This window comes from Canis lupus, chromosome 14, assembly GCF_003254725.2.
Source record: "Canis lupus dingo isolate Sandy chromosome 14, ASM325472v2, whole genome shotgun sequence".
In the NCBI taxonomy this organism is placed as follows: Eukaryota; Metazoa; Chordata; class Mammalia; order Carnivora; family Canidae; genus Canis; species Canis lupus.
Window position 1 is genome coordinate 363484 of NC_064256.1, and position 14031 is coordinate 377514.

Here is a 14031-nt window from a genome sequence, read left to right on the forward strand (position 1 = left end):
GATGATGGATGGGTGGATGAGTAGATGGATGAATGGATGGTGGGTGGATGTCCACTAGATGGATGGATGGATAGCAGATGGATGTGCAGTGGATGGATGGATGGATGGATGGAGGGTGGATAGATGATGGATGGGTGGATGAGCAGATGGATGGATGGATGGTGATTTGACAGATGGATGGGTAGTGGACAGATGGCAGATGAACACATGGACAGTAAATGAACAGATGGACAGATGGATGGTGAATGGATGGATGGTGGATGGATACATGGTGGAGAGATGGATGAAAAGGTAGATATGTGGGTGTAGACAGAAAGATGGGTGGTGAATGGACGGGTGGATGGAAGAGTAGAGGAATGACCCGCAGGCACGCGGCTGGTTATGGGAGCAAGCTGCCCACCTGTGACCTTTAGCTGGGCCTCCGAGCTACACGAGCCCACTTGGAAACTGATGGTTCCAGCATCCTCCAGGGTTACCTGAAGGAGAGAGGGGGTCTCAGCCTGGCAGCCCTGCTCCCATCATTTCCACAGGCCCCCAGCCCAGCCCCACCCCAGATGCATCGTGGCAGGCAGCAGGTCCCAGGGAGCCTACCTTGTGCAGGGTGAGCAAGTGGAGCGTGCCATGCTCTACTGTGATGTCATTCATCTCGTTGGCTTTCAAGGGCACCCCTCCCAGGGCCCAGTGGGCCTCCTGGCCAGAGGCCCTGGACAGCTGGCACCGGAAGTGGGCATCCTGGCCCTCACTGAGCTGCACATCCTGTAGGGCCTCCACGATGGTGACCTCGGGGACTGTGCAGTGGGAGACGGGGCATTGGCCTCTGTGCCAGGCATGCCTCCCAGCCCCCAGGGCCCGCCCTAGCACCCAATCCCATTTCCTGGAGACATCACATGGGGCACCACTCCAGTGCATCTTGGCCACCCCGGCACCACCCATTCACAGGGCCACCTCCCCACCGGTTCCCTCCCTGCAAGGGCAGGGACCCAGGGACCTGCCGGGCCCACAGAGGGCCTGGACCTTCCACCCAGGGGGCAGTGAGCCAGCCTGGAGCCCACTACCTCGGACAGTGAGCTGGGCGGAGGATGTGTGCATGCCCACATGGAAGGAGACGGTGCCCGCATCCTCTGGTGTCACACCCTTCAGCTGCAGCATGTGGGTGCGGCCACCTCGCACGGACACCTCCGTCACCTCGTTGCTCTGCAGGGGCAGGCCTTGGAGCCGCCACTCCACATTCGTGACGCCGGCCCGTGACACCTCGCAACTGAACTCCACATCCCCGTCGACCTGCACCTCAGCATCCACCAGCCCCCGCACGATGGTCACCTCTGGTTCTGGGGTATAGGTGAGGAGATCCCTTCACCAGCCAGGCCAGGGCACCCAGGCCAACCTCCCACTCCTCCTTCTCTGGGAAGGTTTCCTGAACACCCTCACTATTCTCTTACCACAGCCTCTATGTGCCCCACATGACATTTGTCACCATGACATTCAATTCCTAGGGGCAGAGACCCGGCTGGGGGTGCTTCTGTTTGGAGGAAATGTGAAAGGAGTTGTGGAGGGGTGGGCTGCCTCTGTCCATCCCCACCCTGTGGCCAGCCCTACCCTAGCCAGGACAGCAGGGAGCCAAGCCCTTTGAGAGACGCAGGGGCTCCATGGCGACGACGAGGACAGGCCGCCCACCCGTGGGCTGGGGGTGAGAGGCAGGGCAGTGTCTAGGGAGGGGTGCAGCTTGTTTCCCAGAGCAGAGCAGAAAGGACAAGAGAGAGCCTGTGACCCCAGAGCCGCCAAAACAAGGTACAGACAAGTGCTTGACCTTAATGGGTGCTGGGCTGGGCCAGGTGTACGCCTGGGCAGCCGCAGGGAGAAAGTGTGTGGCAGCGAGGGCTCACCTTTGACCATGACAGAAGCCATGGTTTTCTGACCACCGGCCACGCAGACGTACTCGCCAGTGTCTTTGGGCTCTAGCCCGTGGATGAGCAGCTCACACGTGGTTCCCACGCGCCTTATCTCATATTTGGGGCTCAGGTGCAGCTCCACACCCTCCTTGAGCCACTGCACTGGGACATCAGTCTCTGCCTTGCTCAGCTGGCAGTGCAGCCAGGCCACACCGCCTGCTTCCTGCTCCGTGCTCTGCAGCTCCTCCTGGAACACGGGTCTGCAGGCTAGGGGGCCAGGGAGCGGCGCTTAGGGCTGCCAAGCAAGGCTCTGGGCTCCCAGCCGGGGATTGAGGGCTCCGGGGGGCGGGGGACAAGGGGCCACTGGGCAGCTCACCTCGGACAGAGAGGCTGGCTGTGCTCTGCGTGTGGCCAGTGTCACAGGTGTAGTGGCCGGCGTCCTCCTGCTCTGCGCTTCGCACCAGCAGCTCCACGGTTGTTCCCTTCTGCACCATCTGGTACTTGGCACAAGGGAAAAGCTGCAGGGAACCCTTGCGCCAGTCCACGCTGGCACACTCTTGGCTCAGCTCGCAACGCAGGCATGCCGTGGCACCTTCGTCCACCTCCTGGGCCTCCAGCTCCCTGAGGAACTGCACAGGTGCAGCTGCGGGAGGCAGGAGAGTGTGAGGGCCATGAGGGCCATGAGGGCCCGGGGCAGGAGCAACCAGGGGGTGCAGGGGGGACAGCAGGAGCACAGGAGCAGTGTCGCTAGGGGTGCAGGGAGACGGGGGGGTGCAACTGCGTGGGTAGGAGAGGAAGTGGGGGTGGGACCCAGAGTGCCACAGAGGTGCAGGGGAGGATCACCAGAGAGCAGCTATAAAATAGGGGAGGCACCACAGGTACTTAGCTGAGGGGTTCCAGGAGATGGGACTGACTGCTGGAGCGGAGCTAAAGAGTGGGCGGGGCAAGCTGCTAAGGATCTGAGGAATGGGAACCTCAGGGGTATGTCTATAGGGTGCAGGGGCGTGGCTACCAGGTGCAGGGGTCCTGAGGGGTGTGGCTATGGGGTGCATGGGCATGGCTGCTGGGTAGAGGGGGACCTCAAGGGTGTGCAGGGGCATGACCACAGGGTACAGATGGGAACCCCTATGGGTTTCCAGTGGGACCTTCACGGGTACAGCAGCTACAGGACTAGGGTGGATCCCACAGGGGTGCTGCTATGGAGTGCAGGAGGGGAACTGCAGAGGTGTGGCTATGTGGCGCAAGGGTGAACCACAAAGGGTGCAGCTGTGGGGGATGGGGTAACCTCAGGGTGAAGGCTGAGCTTCCTGCCAGGCTTGACAGGCCCCCAGGGGATGCCCAGAGTGACACTGCCACCCCAAGGCCCAACCCAAAGCACTGGCTCCGGTCTCGCCTTGGGGTTCACCTGTAATGGTGAGGGTGGCACTGGTGGACTGCAGGCCACAGGCACAGGTGTACTCCCCTGAGTCCCCCCGGTGCAGGTCCCGCAGCACAAGCTCCACCGTGGGGCCCTGCTGCCGAGGCTCCCGGCGTGAGTCAGCCTGCAGCTCCAGGCCGCCCTTGCTCCAGACCACAGTGGCACCGGGCTGGGACAGTTCACAGCGCAGGGTGACTGATGTACCCTCCTTGGCCTGCAGGCTCCGGAGAGGCTCCTTGAACACCACCTGGGCAGCTGAGGGGTGGGCAAAGGCAGACGGGAGCCAGGATCAGCCCTACGTGGGAGTCCCAACATGCAGCTGGACACACTGAAGGGGGAGAACTGGGCGGACTGGGGTGAGACGGTGGCGGGGGGACTGTCACACCACCAGGATGGGCCCGTGAGGCCATGAGGTGAACATTAGTGACCAAAGGACAGAGAGGTGAGTCCTTTAAAGGCCCGAGAAGATGCCAAGACATAGACAAGGACAGGCACTCATGCACTCCACGTGGCCCCATGCAGCGTTTACCCCTGACGGTGAGCACGGCCGCCGTCCTCTCCTGCCCACACACGCACGAGTACTCCCCGGAGTCCTCCATGGCCAGGCCCCGGATCTGCAGCTCGCACACGGCCCCGTCCTGCCTCAGGCTGACCCTGTCCCCGGCTCTGAGGGCCTCAGGCCCCTTCCTCCACTCCACGGGGGCCGCCTTGCTCAGCTCGCAGCGCAGCGTGGCCGTGGCCCCTTCCGAGGCCTCTTCATTCCTTAGACTTTTTGTGAACTTGGTGGGCAGCTCTGCAGAGGGTCAAGGTGACACAGAGGAAATCAGATTGTCTTGGGGACACTTGGTCTAAGATGAAACACCCACGAGAATCACATACCAGTAAAGGGTCACAGCGTGAATGACTTAATGAACACACAGATAGCGAGGAAGACAGAGTCCAGAGGGGACATAGCATGGATGTGAACATCGCGACAGATACAGAATAAGGATGTGGAGGCTGGGAGAGACTGGAGAAGGTCACTGGCAAGACGCAGACGTCCACAATCCTACTAGAGACAAGGGGTGACAGGATGACACTAAGCCGACACCAAGCTCCAGGTCCACGCGGCCCCACACGGCGTTTACCCCTGACGGTGAGCACGGCCGCCGTCCTCTCCTGCCCGCACACGCACGAGTACTCCCCGGAGTCCTCCACGGCCAGGCCCCGGATCTGCAGCTCGCACACGGCCCCGTCCTGCCTCAGGCTGACCCTGTCCCCGGCTCTGAGGGCCTCAGGCCCCTTCCTCCACTCCACGGGGGCCGCCTTGCTCAGCTCGCAGCGCAGCGTGGCCGTGGCCCCTTCCGTGGCCTCCTCCTTCCTCAGGCCCTTGGTGAACTTGGCGGGCAGCGCTGCGGAGGGTCAAGGTGACATAGACACAATCATGGTCTCTGACCACAGGGAAGAGGCAGGACACGAACATGACAGAGAAGACACAAACCCCAACAGACATGGGCCAGGTGCTGGGTGTGCAGAGCACTTGGTGTAGGCCGTGCCCCGCCCCCCCCAGCCTGGCCTGCTCACAGTGTGGCCGTGGCCCTTCCGTGGCTCCCCAGACGTTACGCTTGGTGTGATGCTGGCCAGCACGGCCGGGGAGAGCCAGGACTCCAGAGCCAGTCAGCTTTCTGGGGCCCTGTGTCCAGGATGGGTACACATGCAAGGATCACACCACCTCGAAGGGCCTCACGTTAGTGAGACACATGTGGAGACAATGAGGGAGGCCCACAGGCCTTACACAGATGAGGGGCACAGGGCTGAACGTAAACATCAGCATGTCTGCTGAAGGAGGAAACAGGATCCAGGACAAACAGAACCACAGGAGGACAGACATAGGGGCCCACAAAGTGCTACGAAGGAGGGGTGATGGGGAGACAACGGGCAGACACCAAGCCCCAGGTCCACGCGGCCCCACACGGCGTTTACCCCTGACGGTGAGCACGGCCGCCGTCCTCTCCTGCCCGCACACGCACGAGTACTCCCCGGAGTCCTCCACGGCCAGGCCCCGGATCTGCAGCTCGCACACGGCCCCGTCCTGCCTCAGGCTGACCCTGTCCCCGGCTCTGAGGGCCTCAGGCCCCTTCCTCCACTCCACGGGGGCCGCCTTGCTCAGCTCGCAGCGCAGCGTGGCCGTGGCCCCTTCCGTGGCCTCCTCCTTCCTCAGGCCCTTGGTGAACTTGGCGGGCAGCGCTGCGGAGGGTCAAGGTGACATAGAGGACGTCAGATGGGGAATCTGAGGACTCAGGCTGTGGACGCTGAGATGCACACAAGAGTCAGTGTGTGGTGGCAGAGCGCGAATTGGCCTAGACCCGGGGACACAGGCCAGCAACGACATAGAGGACCTCGGATGCAGACACACACACGGAAGTGGTCACGGTGCCCAAGGGATGGATAGAAGCAGCGACCCAAGGGCACATCTTCCAGCATCTTCCATGGCTCATCCTGCTTCAGGCTCCCTGATACCAGAATCCAGGGCCCAGGTCCATCCTGTACCCCAATACCCAACTATGCCACTGCAGTCACTCCATGCCCATGGCCCCCTCAGTGGTTCCCTATATTGTAGCCGTTTGCGATTCTGACGGACACAGCTGAGGAACGGGGCTCCCCGGACTCTCCACAGGAGTGAAACACCCAGCTGAGGGAAGCGGAGCTGCAGTCCTCCCGGCCTGTCCCCTTGTCGCGGTGTCCTAGGGATCCCACTGCCAGCGGCGGCTCTCTCGGGCCACCCGCAGCCACACAGCCTGGATCCTCCACCCCTCTGCCCCTGGAGGCTCCTAGACAGGAGGGCACGCAGACTGCTGGGCAGGCCCCCTGCCCGGGCCCTCAGGGTCATCCAGCGCCACCATGGCAGAGGCTATGCTGTCCCCACAGCCCCAGGGCACAGGGTCTGGCCTGCTCCTTGGACCCTTCAGGATGCGGTGGGTGGCTTCACCCTGTCCTGTTGCATCTGCTTCTCTGAGGGAGGGGACCAAGCCCCCATGGGGCCCCTGAGGGACGGGACCAAGCCCCTACATGGCCCCTGAGGGGGAGGACCAAGCATGGGCCCAGGTCAGGCCCTGCACTGGGCCCCTGTCCCCAGGGTCCTGTCGTGAGGCCGTTGCACATTGCTTGGGGCCCTCCCTTGGCCTGCCCAGGCCTCAGGACCCTGGCGAATGGGAGGGCCAGGCAGACTCGCAGATCACGGACCCAAGCCAGAAGGTAAGGAATGGCCACAGATGGGAAGCTGGAAATGGAGCTGCCTGGTGGGGGCAGGGCCCCTGGGGACAGTGGGCAAGATGCCCCACAGGAGGTGGCTCCACTGCACAGGGACCCTGCCCTCACCACCCGCCACAGGACATGGCCCTGCCATCTGGGAGCCCTGAGCCAGCCCTCCTGCTCTGGCTGACACAACCCTGCCATTCCCTGAGCACCCTGAGTCCCACCCCAGTCTGACATACCATGTGCCAGCACACACACACACCCCCCGCAGCTACTGGGAGTACAGCCAGCCACCACACAGGGACCCCCAGCAACCATGGACACCCACTGCCTTCCTGGGGCAGGCACTCCCTGGCCTTCCCCTCCTTCTACATGCAGACCTCACCTGCCACCTCACCTGGTCACACAGCCCCAACATCACCTCACCTTCCTCACCCACCCCACCTCATCTCACCTTCCTCACCCACCCCACCTCACCTCATCTACCTCATCTCACCTCCATATACACCTCACTTCACCTCACCTGCCTCGCTGCACCTCCACACCCACCTTACCTCACCTCCACACACACCTCATCTCAGCTCCACACCCACCTCACCTCACCTCACCTTCCTCACCTACTTCACCTTCCTCATCCACTTGGCTCCTCACTCCCCTCATCTCACCTTCCTCGCCCACCTCGCCTCGCCTCCACATTTCATTTCATCTCACCTCCACACTCAGATCACCTCACCTCCATACATTCCTCACCTACACACACAGACCTCACCTCAATTCACTCTACATATCCAACCGAGCCATACTTCACCTCACTTTAACCTAACACATCATCTCAGCTTCCACCACCATTTCATCTCAACTTACTCTCCACAACTCCCGTCACCTCACTCCACTCACCTTACCTCACTCTCTACACCCAACACACCTCACCTCAACCTTCCTACTTACCTCAACAAACTATCTCCAGACCCAACAAATCTCTACCTCATCCCCACACCTAGACCTTACCTCCATCCACCCTCCACACCCACACTTCCTCCTCTACAGCTCTCCTATGGCCCTGGCTCCCCTCCATAATCAGCCTCCTGGTCTCCCGGTTTCTAATGCCAAGCTCCAATCTATGGCGTGCTACCTCCAGAGGCCTCAAAAGGCTGTAATTTCCTTGTTTGTACTGAGGGATGCCCCCCACCCCGCCTCCCAGATGTGCCCTCCCTAAAGGCACGGAGGGCCTTGTTCTCTGCAGTTCACCCAAAATGAGCCTCACACAGGCAGCTACTAGAGATTCATACTGCAGGACACAGGAGACACACAGAGAAGCAGAAGCACCGCACACGGTGACCAAGGCAGAGTAAGAGACATGACACAGCTTCGGGACATCAGACACTGCCCCACATGGCCCCACGTGGCCCCATGCAGCGTTTACCCCTGATGGTGAGCACAGCCGCCGTCCTCTCCTGCCCGCACACGCACGAGTACTCCCCGGAGTCCTCCACGGCCAGGCCCCGGATCTGCAGCTCGCACACGGCCCCGTCCTGCCTCAGGCTGACCCTGTCCCCGGCTCTGAGGGCCTCAGGCCCCTTCCTCCACTCCACGGGGGCCGCCTTGCTCAGCTCGCAGCGCAGCGTGGCCGTGGCCCCTTCCGTGGCCTCCTCCTTCCTCAGGCCCTTGGTGAACTTGGCGGGCAGCGCTGCGGAGGGTCAAGGTGACATAGACACAATCATGGTCTCTGACCACAGGGAAGAGGCAGGACACGAACATGACAGAGAAGACACAAACCCCAACAGACATGGGCCAGGTGCTGGGTGTGCAGAGCACTTGGTGTAGGCCGTGCCCCGCCCCCCCCAGCCTGGCCTGCTCACAGTGTGGCCGTGGCCCTTCCGTGGCTCCCCAGACGTTACGCTTGGTGTGATGCTGGCCAGCACGGCCGGGGAGAGCCAGGACTCCAGAGCCAGTCAGCTTTCTGGGGCCCTGTGTCCAGGATGGGTACACATGCAAGGATCACACCACCTCGAAGGGCCTCACGTTAGTGAGACACATGTGGAGACAATGAGGGAGGCCCACAGGCCTTACACAGATGAGGGGCACAGGGCTGAACGTAAACATCAGCATGTCTGCTGAAGGAGGAAACAGGATCCAGGACAAACAGAACCACAGGAGGACAGACATAGGGGCCCACAAAGTGCTACGAAGGAGGGGTGATGGGGAGACAACGGGCAGACACCAAGCCCCAGGTCCACGCGGCCCCACACGGCGTTTACCCCTGACGGTGAGCACGGCCGCCGTCCTCTCCTGCCCGCACACGCACGAGTACTCCCCGGAGTCCTCCACGGCCAGGCCCCGGATCTGCAGCTCGCACACGGCCCCGTCCTGCCTCAGGCTGACCCTGTCCCCGGCTCTGAGGGCCTCAGGCCCCTTCCTCCACTCCACGGGGGCCGCCTTGCTCAGCTCGCAGCGCAGCGTGGCCGTGGCCCCTTCCGAGGCCTCTTCATTCCTTAGACTTTTTGTGAACTTGGTGGGCAGCTCTGCAGAGGGTCAAGGTGACACAGAGGAAATCAGATTGTCTTGGGGACACTTGGTCTAAGATGAAACACCCACGAGAATCACATACCAGTAAAGGGTCACAGCGTGAATGACTTAATGAACACACAGATAGCGAGGAAGACAGAGTCCAGAGGGGACATAGCATGGATGTGAACATCGCGACAGATACAGAATAAGGATGTGGAGGCTGGGAGAGACTGGAGAAGGTCACTGGCAAGACGCAGACGTCCACAATCCTACTAGAGACAAGGGGTGACAGGATGACACTAAGCCGACACCAAGCTCCAGGTCCACGCGGCCCCACACGGCGTTTACCCCTGACGGTGAGCACGGCCGCCGTCCTCTCCTGCCCGCACACGCACGAGTACTCCCCGGAGTCCTCCACGGCCAGGCCCCGGATCTGCAGCTCGCACACGGCCCCGTCCTGCCTCAGGCTGACCCTGTCCCCGGCTCTGAGGGCCTCAGGCCCCTTCCTCCACTCCACGGGGGCCGCCTTGCTCAGCTCGCAGCGCAGCGTGGCCGTGGCCCCTTCCGTGGCCTCCTCCTTCCTCAGGCCCTTGGTGAACTTGGCGGGCAGCGCTGCGGAGGGTCAAGGTGACATAGACACAATCATGGTCTCTGACCACAGGGAAGAGGCAGGACACGAACATGACAGAGAAGACACAAACCCCAACAGACATGGGCCAGGTGCTGGGTGTGCAGAGCACTTGGTGTAGGCCGTGCCCCGCCCCCCCCAGCCTGGCCTGCTCACAGTGTGGCCGTGGCCCTTCCGTGGCTCCCCAGACGTTACGCTTGGTGTGATGCTGGCCAGCACGGCCGGGGAGAGCCAGGACTCCAGAGCCAGTCAGCTTTCTGGGGCCCTGTGTCCAGGATGGGTACACATGCAAGGATCACACCACCTCGAAGGGCCTCACGTTAGTGAGACACATGTGGAGACAATGAGGGAGGCCCACAGGCCTTACACAGATGAGGGGCACAGGGCTGAACGTAAACATCAGCATGTCTGCTGAAGGAGGAAACAGGATCCAGGACAAACAGAACCACAGGAGGACAGACATAGGGGCCCACAAAGTGCTACGAAGGAGGGGTGATGGGGAGACAACGGGCAGACACCAAGCCCCAGGTCCACGCGGCCCCACACGGCGTTTACCCCTGACGGTGAGCACGGCCGCCGTCCTCTCCTGCCCGCACACGCACGAGTACTCCCCGGAGTCCTCCACGGCCAGGCCCCGGATCTGCAGCTCGCACACGGCCCCGTCCTGCCTCAGGCTGACCCTGTCCCCGGCTCTGAGGGCCTCAGGCCCCTTCCTCCACTCCACGGGGGCCGCCTTGCTCAGCTCGCAGCGCAGCGTGGCCGTGGCCCCTTCCGTGGCTTCCTTGTTCCTCAGTCTCCCTATGAACTCGGTGGGCTGGGCTGTAACAGGGCACACAGACTAGGTCATGTTCGTCATCCCACCAGCATAAAGGGGCCTGCGGGATGGCAGGCAGGGGTGCTTACCCTTCACATTGAGGGTGGCCAGGGTCATCTGGTCCCCGAAGCAGCAGGAGTACTGCCCACTGTCCTGGGGCCGCAGGTCCCGCACCACCAGCTCCAGCACTGGGCCGTCCTGCCGCATGCTGTACTTGCCTCCGGGCCGCAGAACTTCGTCTCCCCGGCGCCACTGCACGGGTGCAGCCACCGTGGACAACACACAGCGCAGTGTGGCAGCGCTCCCCTCCAGCACATCCAGGTCCTGTAGCCCTTCCCGGAAGCACACTGGCCGTGCTGTGGGCAGGCACAGGCCTGGCTCAGCACCCATTGCGGCCACCTGGCTGATAGCCCCTGCATTAGGGGTCATGGGCATGCCATGGCCTGAGAGTTCAGGCAGGCCCACCTCGCCCTTCCCACACAGGGGCTACAGAACACAATCCCCAACACTGTCTTCCAGGAGGGGGACAAACGGCCAAGAGCAGAGAAGGACAGAGTAGGGTGGTCTGTACCCCCCAAATCCACACACTGGAGTGCCCCAAACCCCAGAACCTCACAATGACTGTGTTTGGAGGTAGGGTCTTAACCAACGTGATTAACATAGATGAGGTCATCTGGAGGTGCCTAATCCCACAAGATACATGATCACGTGAGAGAAAGTTAGGGCGCACACACACACAGGGAGAAAATGGCATGTACACGCCGTGGAGGGACCTTCGGGAGGATGTGGCCCTGCCGACGCCCGGCCCTGTGACTTCCCAGCTCCAGGACAAGGAATGGTAAATGCTGCTGTGGAAGGGCTGGCCTGTGGTGTCTGTGATGTGGCCCATGCTGACACAGGTGGAGATGAGCCGAGTTGGGAGAGGGGGACACAGATGGGCCAGAAACCAAGACACAAGATCGCTGCTGGTCAGGAGGCCATGGTGGCAGGAGGGGCGACTGGAGCCGGACTGTGGGGGCCATGGGCCTCCCCGACCAGGAGAGGAGGAGCCACATGGGGCCTGGGGCCCCCCCCCCGCCCCAAGACAAGGGCATGACCCTGGGAACTTACCGTGGACCCTGACAATGGAGCTGCTCCAGGAATCCCCAGCCTCACACTTATAGCGCCCGCCGTCCTGCATGGTGGCACCCGTAATGATCAGCTGGGCACGGTGGCCCTCCTGGCTCAGCTGGCACCGGGCTGATGGCCGCAGGACCTTCCCATCCTTGGTCCAGCACACAGAGCCGTCCAGGGTGGTGATCTCGCAGACCAGGGTCAGCTCCTCCCCCTCTGTGACCGTAGTATCTGTGAGCTCCCGGGAGAAGACGCTGGGCTTTTCTGGGGGTACAGAGCAAAGCAAGGACACTTGGGGACTCCTGCAGACCGAGCAGCTCCCTGGCCGAGTGTGCAACTGTCCCTTCAGGCGGGGCCAAAGGGGAACAGGGCAGGCCCGAGGTGCCGCAGCCTACAGTGTGGACACAGTGGATCATCTCTGCACGCCATATGCGATGATCACCCAAAATGAGCCCTACGGGCCAGGCACGGTCTGCCCAGGACCATGCTATGCACGTGGCCGAGATCTGCCCACCATGAGGCTGCACCCTCCAGCCCAGGGACCAGACCCCTCAGGGCACAGATCATACCACCCACCTGTGACCCGAAGGGTGGCCGAGGCCCGCTGGTCCCCTGCCTCAAAGTGGATGGTGCCCGAGTCCTTGAGGGCAAGCTGCCGCAGGGTTAACACGTGGTAGCCACCTGGCTGAACCTCGATCTCATTGAGCTCGTTGGGGTGCAGGGGCGTCTTGTCCAGGAACCAGTGGACAGGCCCATAGTCGGCAGGGGAGATGCGGCAGGAGAAGGTGGCTGAGGCTCCCTCACGCACCTCCACGTCCTCCAGAGCCTCCGTAATGAGTACACGCTGGCCTGCAGAGAACAGAGCAGTAAGTCAGGGTCCCCAGCCACCAGCTCCAAGGGAAACGGTCACTCCCCCAAGACCCGAGCAGGCTCACAGCTCATAGGCCGCAGGTGACAAACCCAGGAACCAGGAAGGGGCGCAGAGCTGAACTGTCCAGGCCCACCTCCAGGGTCCTCCTGCGGAGCACAGAGGCTGGGCGCAGAGGGCCCTCGACTGCTGAACTGTACTCCACACCCGCCTGCATCCATCCCCAAGGTCCCAGACACCATTAAATCCGGGATGAACAAGAGGACCAGGAGTGTGACAACAGTTTTGCCTTCGCTAAAATCAAATTCAAATGCTTTGGAGGATTAGCGACATGAATCATTAGGGACAAAGACCCCACTTCTGCCGTGAACAACGTAGGTGTGGGGACAGCTCAGAAAGCAGTCCTGACGACTACGGTGGATGCTGCTTCCAGGCTCCTCCTGTACCTGCAGGGGTCTGAGGGCTGTGGGGCCATGGAAAGAACTTGGGGGTGACCCAGAAGCTGGCAGCAAGTGCAGAGCAGATGGGAAAGCATGCGAAGACCAACACAACTCTGGCCACACTGCCGACAGCCTCACGACCATGTCTGGTCTTCGCAGACATGGCTTTGCTCCTGTGGGGTCTCACTCTAACCCATGTTGTTTGGACTAAGCATGGGTGCTGCTTTGTTATGGAGCATGGTTTCTAACCTACTCAGGGGTCTCCACGTGAGCTCGCTACACGGCTGGCTGTCATAGAAAAAACACAGCAAGCCTTTGTGGTCTTCCCTTGTTTCCTGTGGACAGATTCCACCCCCCGCCCCGCCCTGGGGGACCTGCCCTGAGCCTGGATGCTGGCCCTGGTGATGAGGGCAGTGCACTCCCCTGCTAGACACGTGCGCCCTATGGCCCTGGGCAGCCACAGCTCCTACAGCAGGCCCGTTCCCCTATCTGTGAGATGGGGGAGTAACCCTCAGGCTACCCACAGGTACAGCTGCTACTCACACCTGAGACCTCCCAGGCCCCCACATCCCATGTGCAATCCTTCCCGAACCCCGGGGCCAGCACACAGGAGGGGCTCTCAGCAAACAGCTGCACGAGGACACCCACACCGTCACACCAGGTCCCTCCAGGAGTGCCTCGGTGACAATACCCCCAGTGCTGGAAGTGTCAGGGATCAGGTCCGACGGCCTCCAAGCCCATGTTCAACAAAGCTTGTGCCCACCCGGGCCTCACCTTGCACCAGGAGCCGGGCCTGGGAAGAGGCCTGGCCAATGTCACAGGTGTAGGTGTCACTGTCTGCCTTCTCCAGGGCATTGATGGTGAGCTTCAAGGTCAGGCCCTCCTGGCTGGGCACGTGCTTCCTTGAGGCATGCAGTTCTGTGACACCCTTGCGCCAGGTCACCATGGCTGCGGGATGCTCTGTCTTGCACATGAACACAGCCGTGCCCTTCTCTTCCACCTGCACATCAGCGAGCTCCTCCATGAATCTGTTTGCCTTTTCTGGGAGGGGGTGGAAGGAGGGGAGGTTGAAGGCAGCACACACCCCATGCCAGCCCCTCAGGATGGGGAATGGCCCCCA

The 14031-nt window shown here is 61.8% G+C and overlaps 1 protein-coding gene across 2 annotated transcripts in view; it reads right to left on the reverse strand.

The window, feature by feature from the left end:
* Positions 1-14031, reverse strand: part of OBSCN (obscurin, cytoskeletal calmodulin and titin-interacting RhoGEF) — a 132925-nt gene that overhangs the window by 47445 nt on the left and 71449 nt on the right. For both annotated transcript variants that reach the window (XM_025454938.3, XM_049093447.1), the window contains 17 exons: positions 13686-13952; positions 12180-12452; positions 11601-11867; positions 10580-10846; positions 10232-10495; positions 9397-9660; positions 8799-9062; positions 7964-8227; positions 5269-5532; positions 4434-4697; positions 3836-4099; positions 3295-3561; positions 2266-2532; positions 1884-2156; positions 1056-1328; positions 592-788; positions 401-476 (listed from right to left, as the gene is read on the reverse strand). In XM_025454938.3, the coding sequence (XP_025310723.1) occupies positions 401-476; positions 592-788; positions 1056-1328; positions 1884-2156; positions 2266-2532; positions 3295-3561; positions 3836-4099; positions 4434-4697; positions 5269-5532; positions 7964-8227; positions 8799-9062; positions 9397-9660; positions 10232-10495; positions 10580-10846; positions 11601-11867; positions 12180-12452; positions 13686-13952 (4275 nt within the window). The remainder of the gene's footprint in view (positions 1-400; positions 477-591; positions 789-1055; positions 1329-1883; positions 2157-2265; positions 2533-3294; positions 3562-3835; positions 4100-4433; positions 4698-5268; positions 5533-7963; positions 8228-8798; positions 9063-9396; positions 9661-10231; positions 10496-10579; positions 10847-11600; positions 11868-12179; positions 12453-13685; positions 13953-14031) is intronic.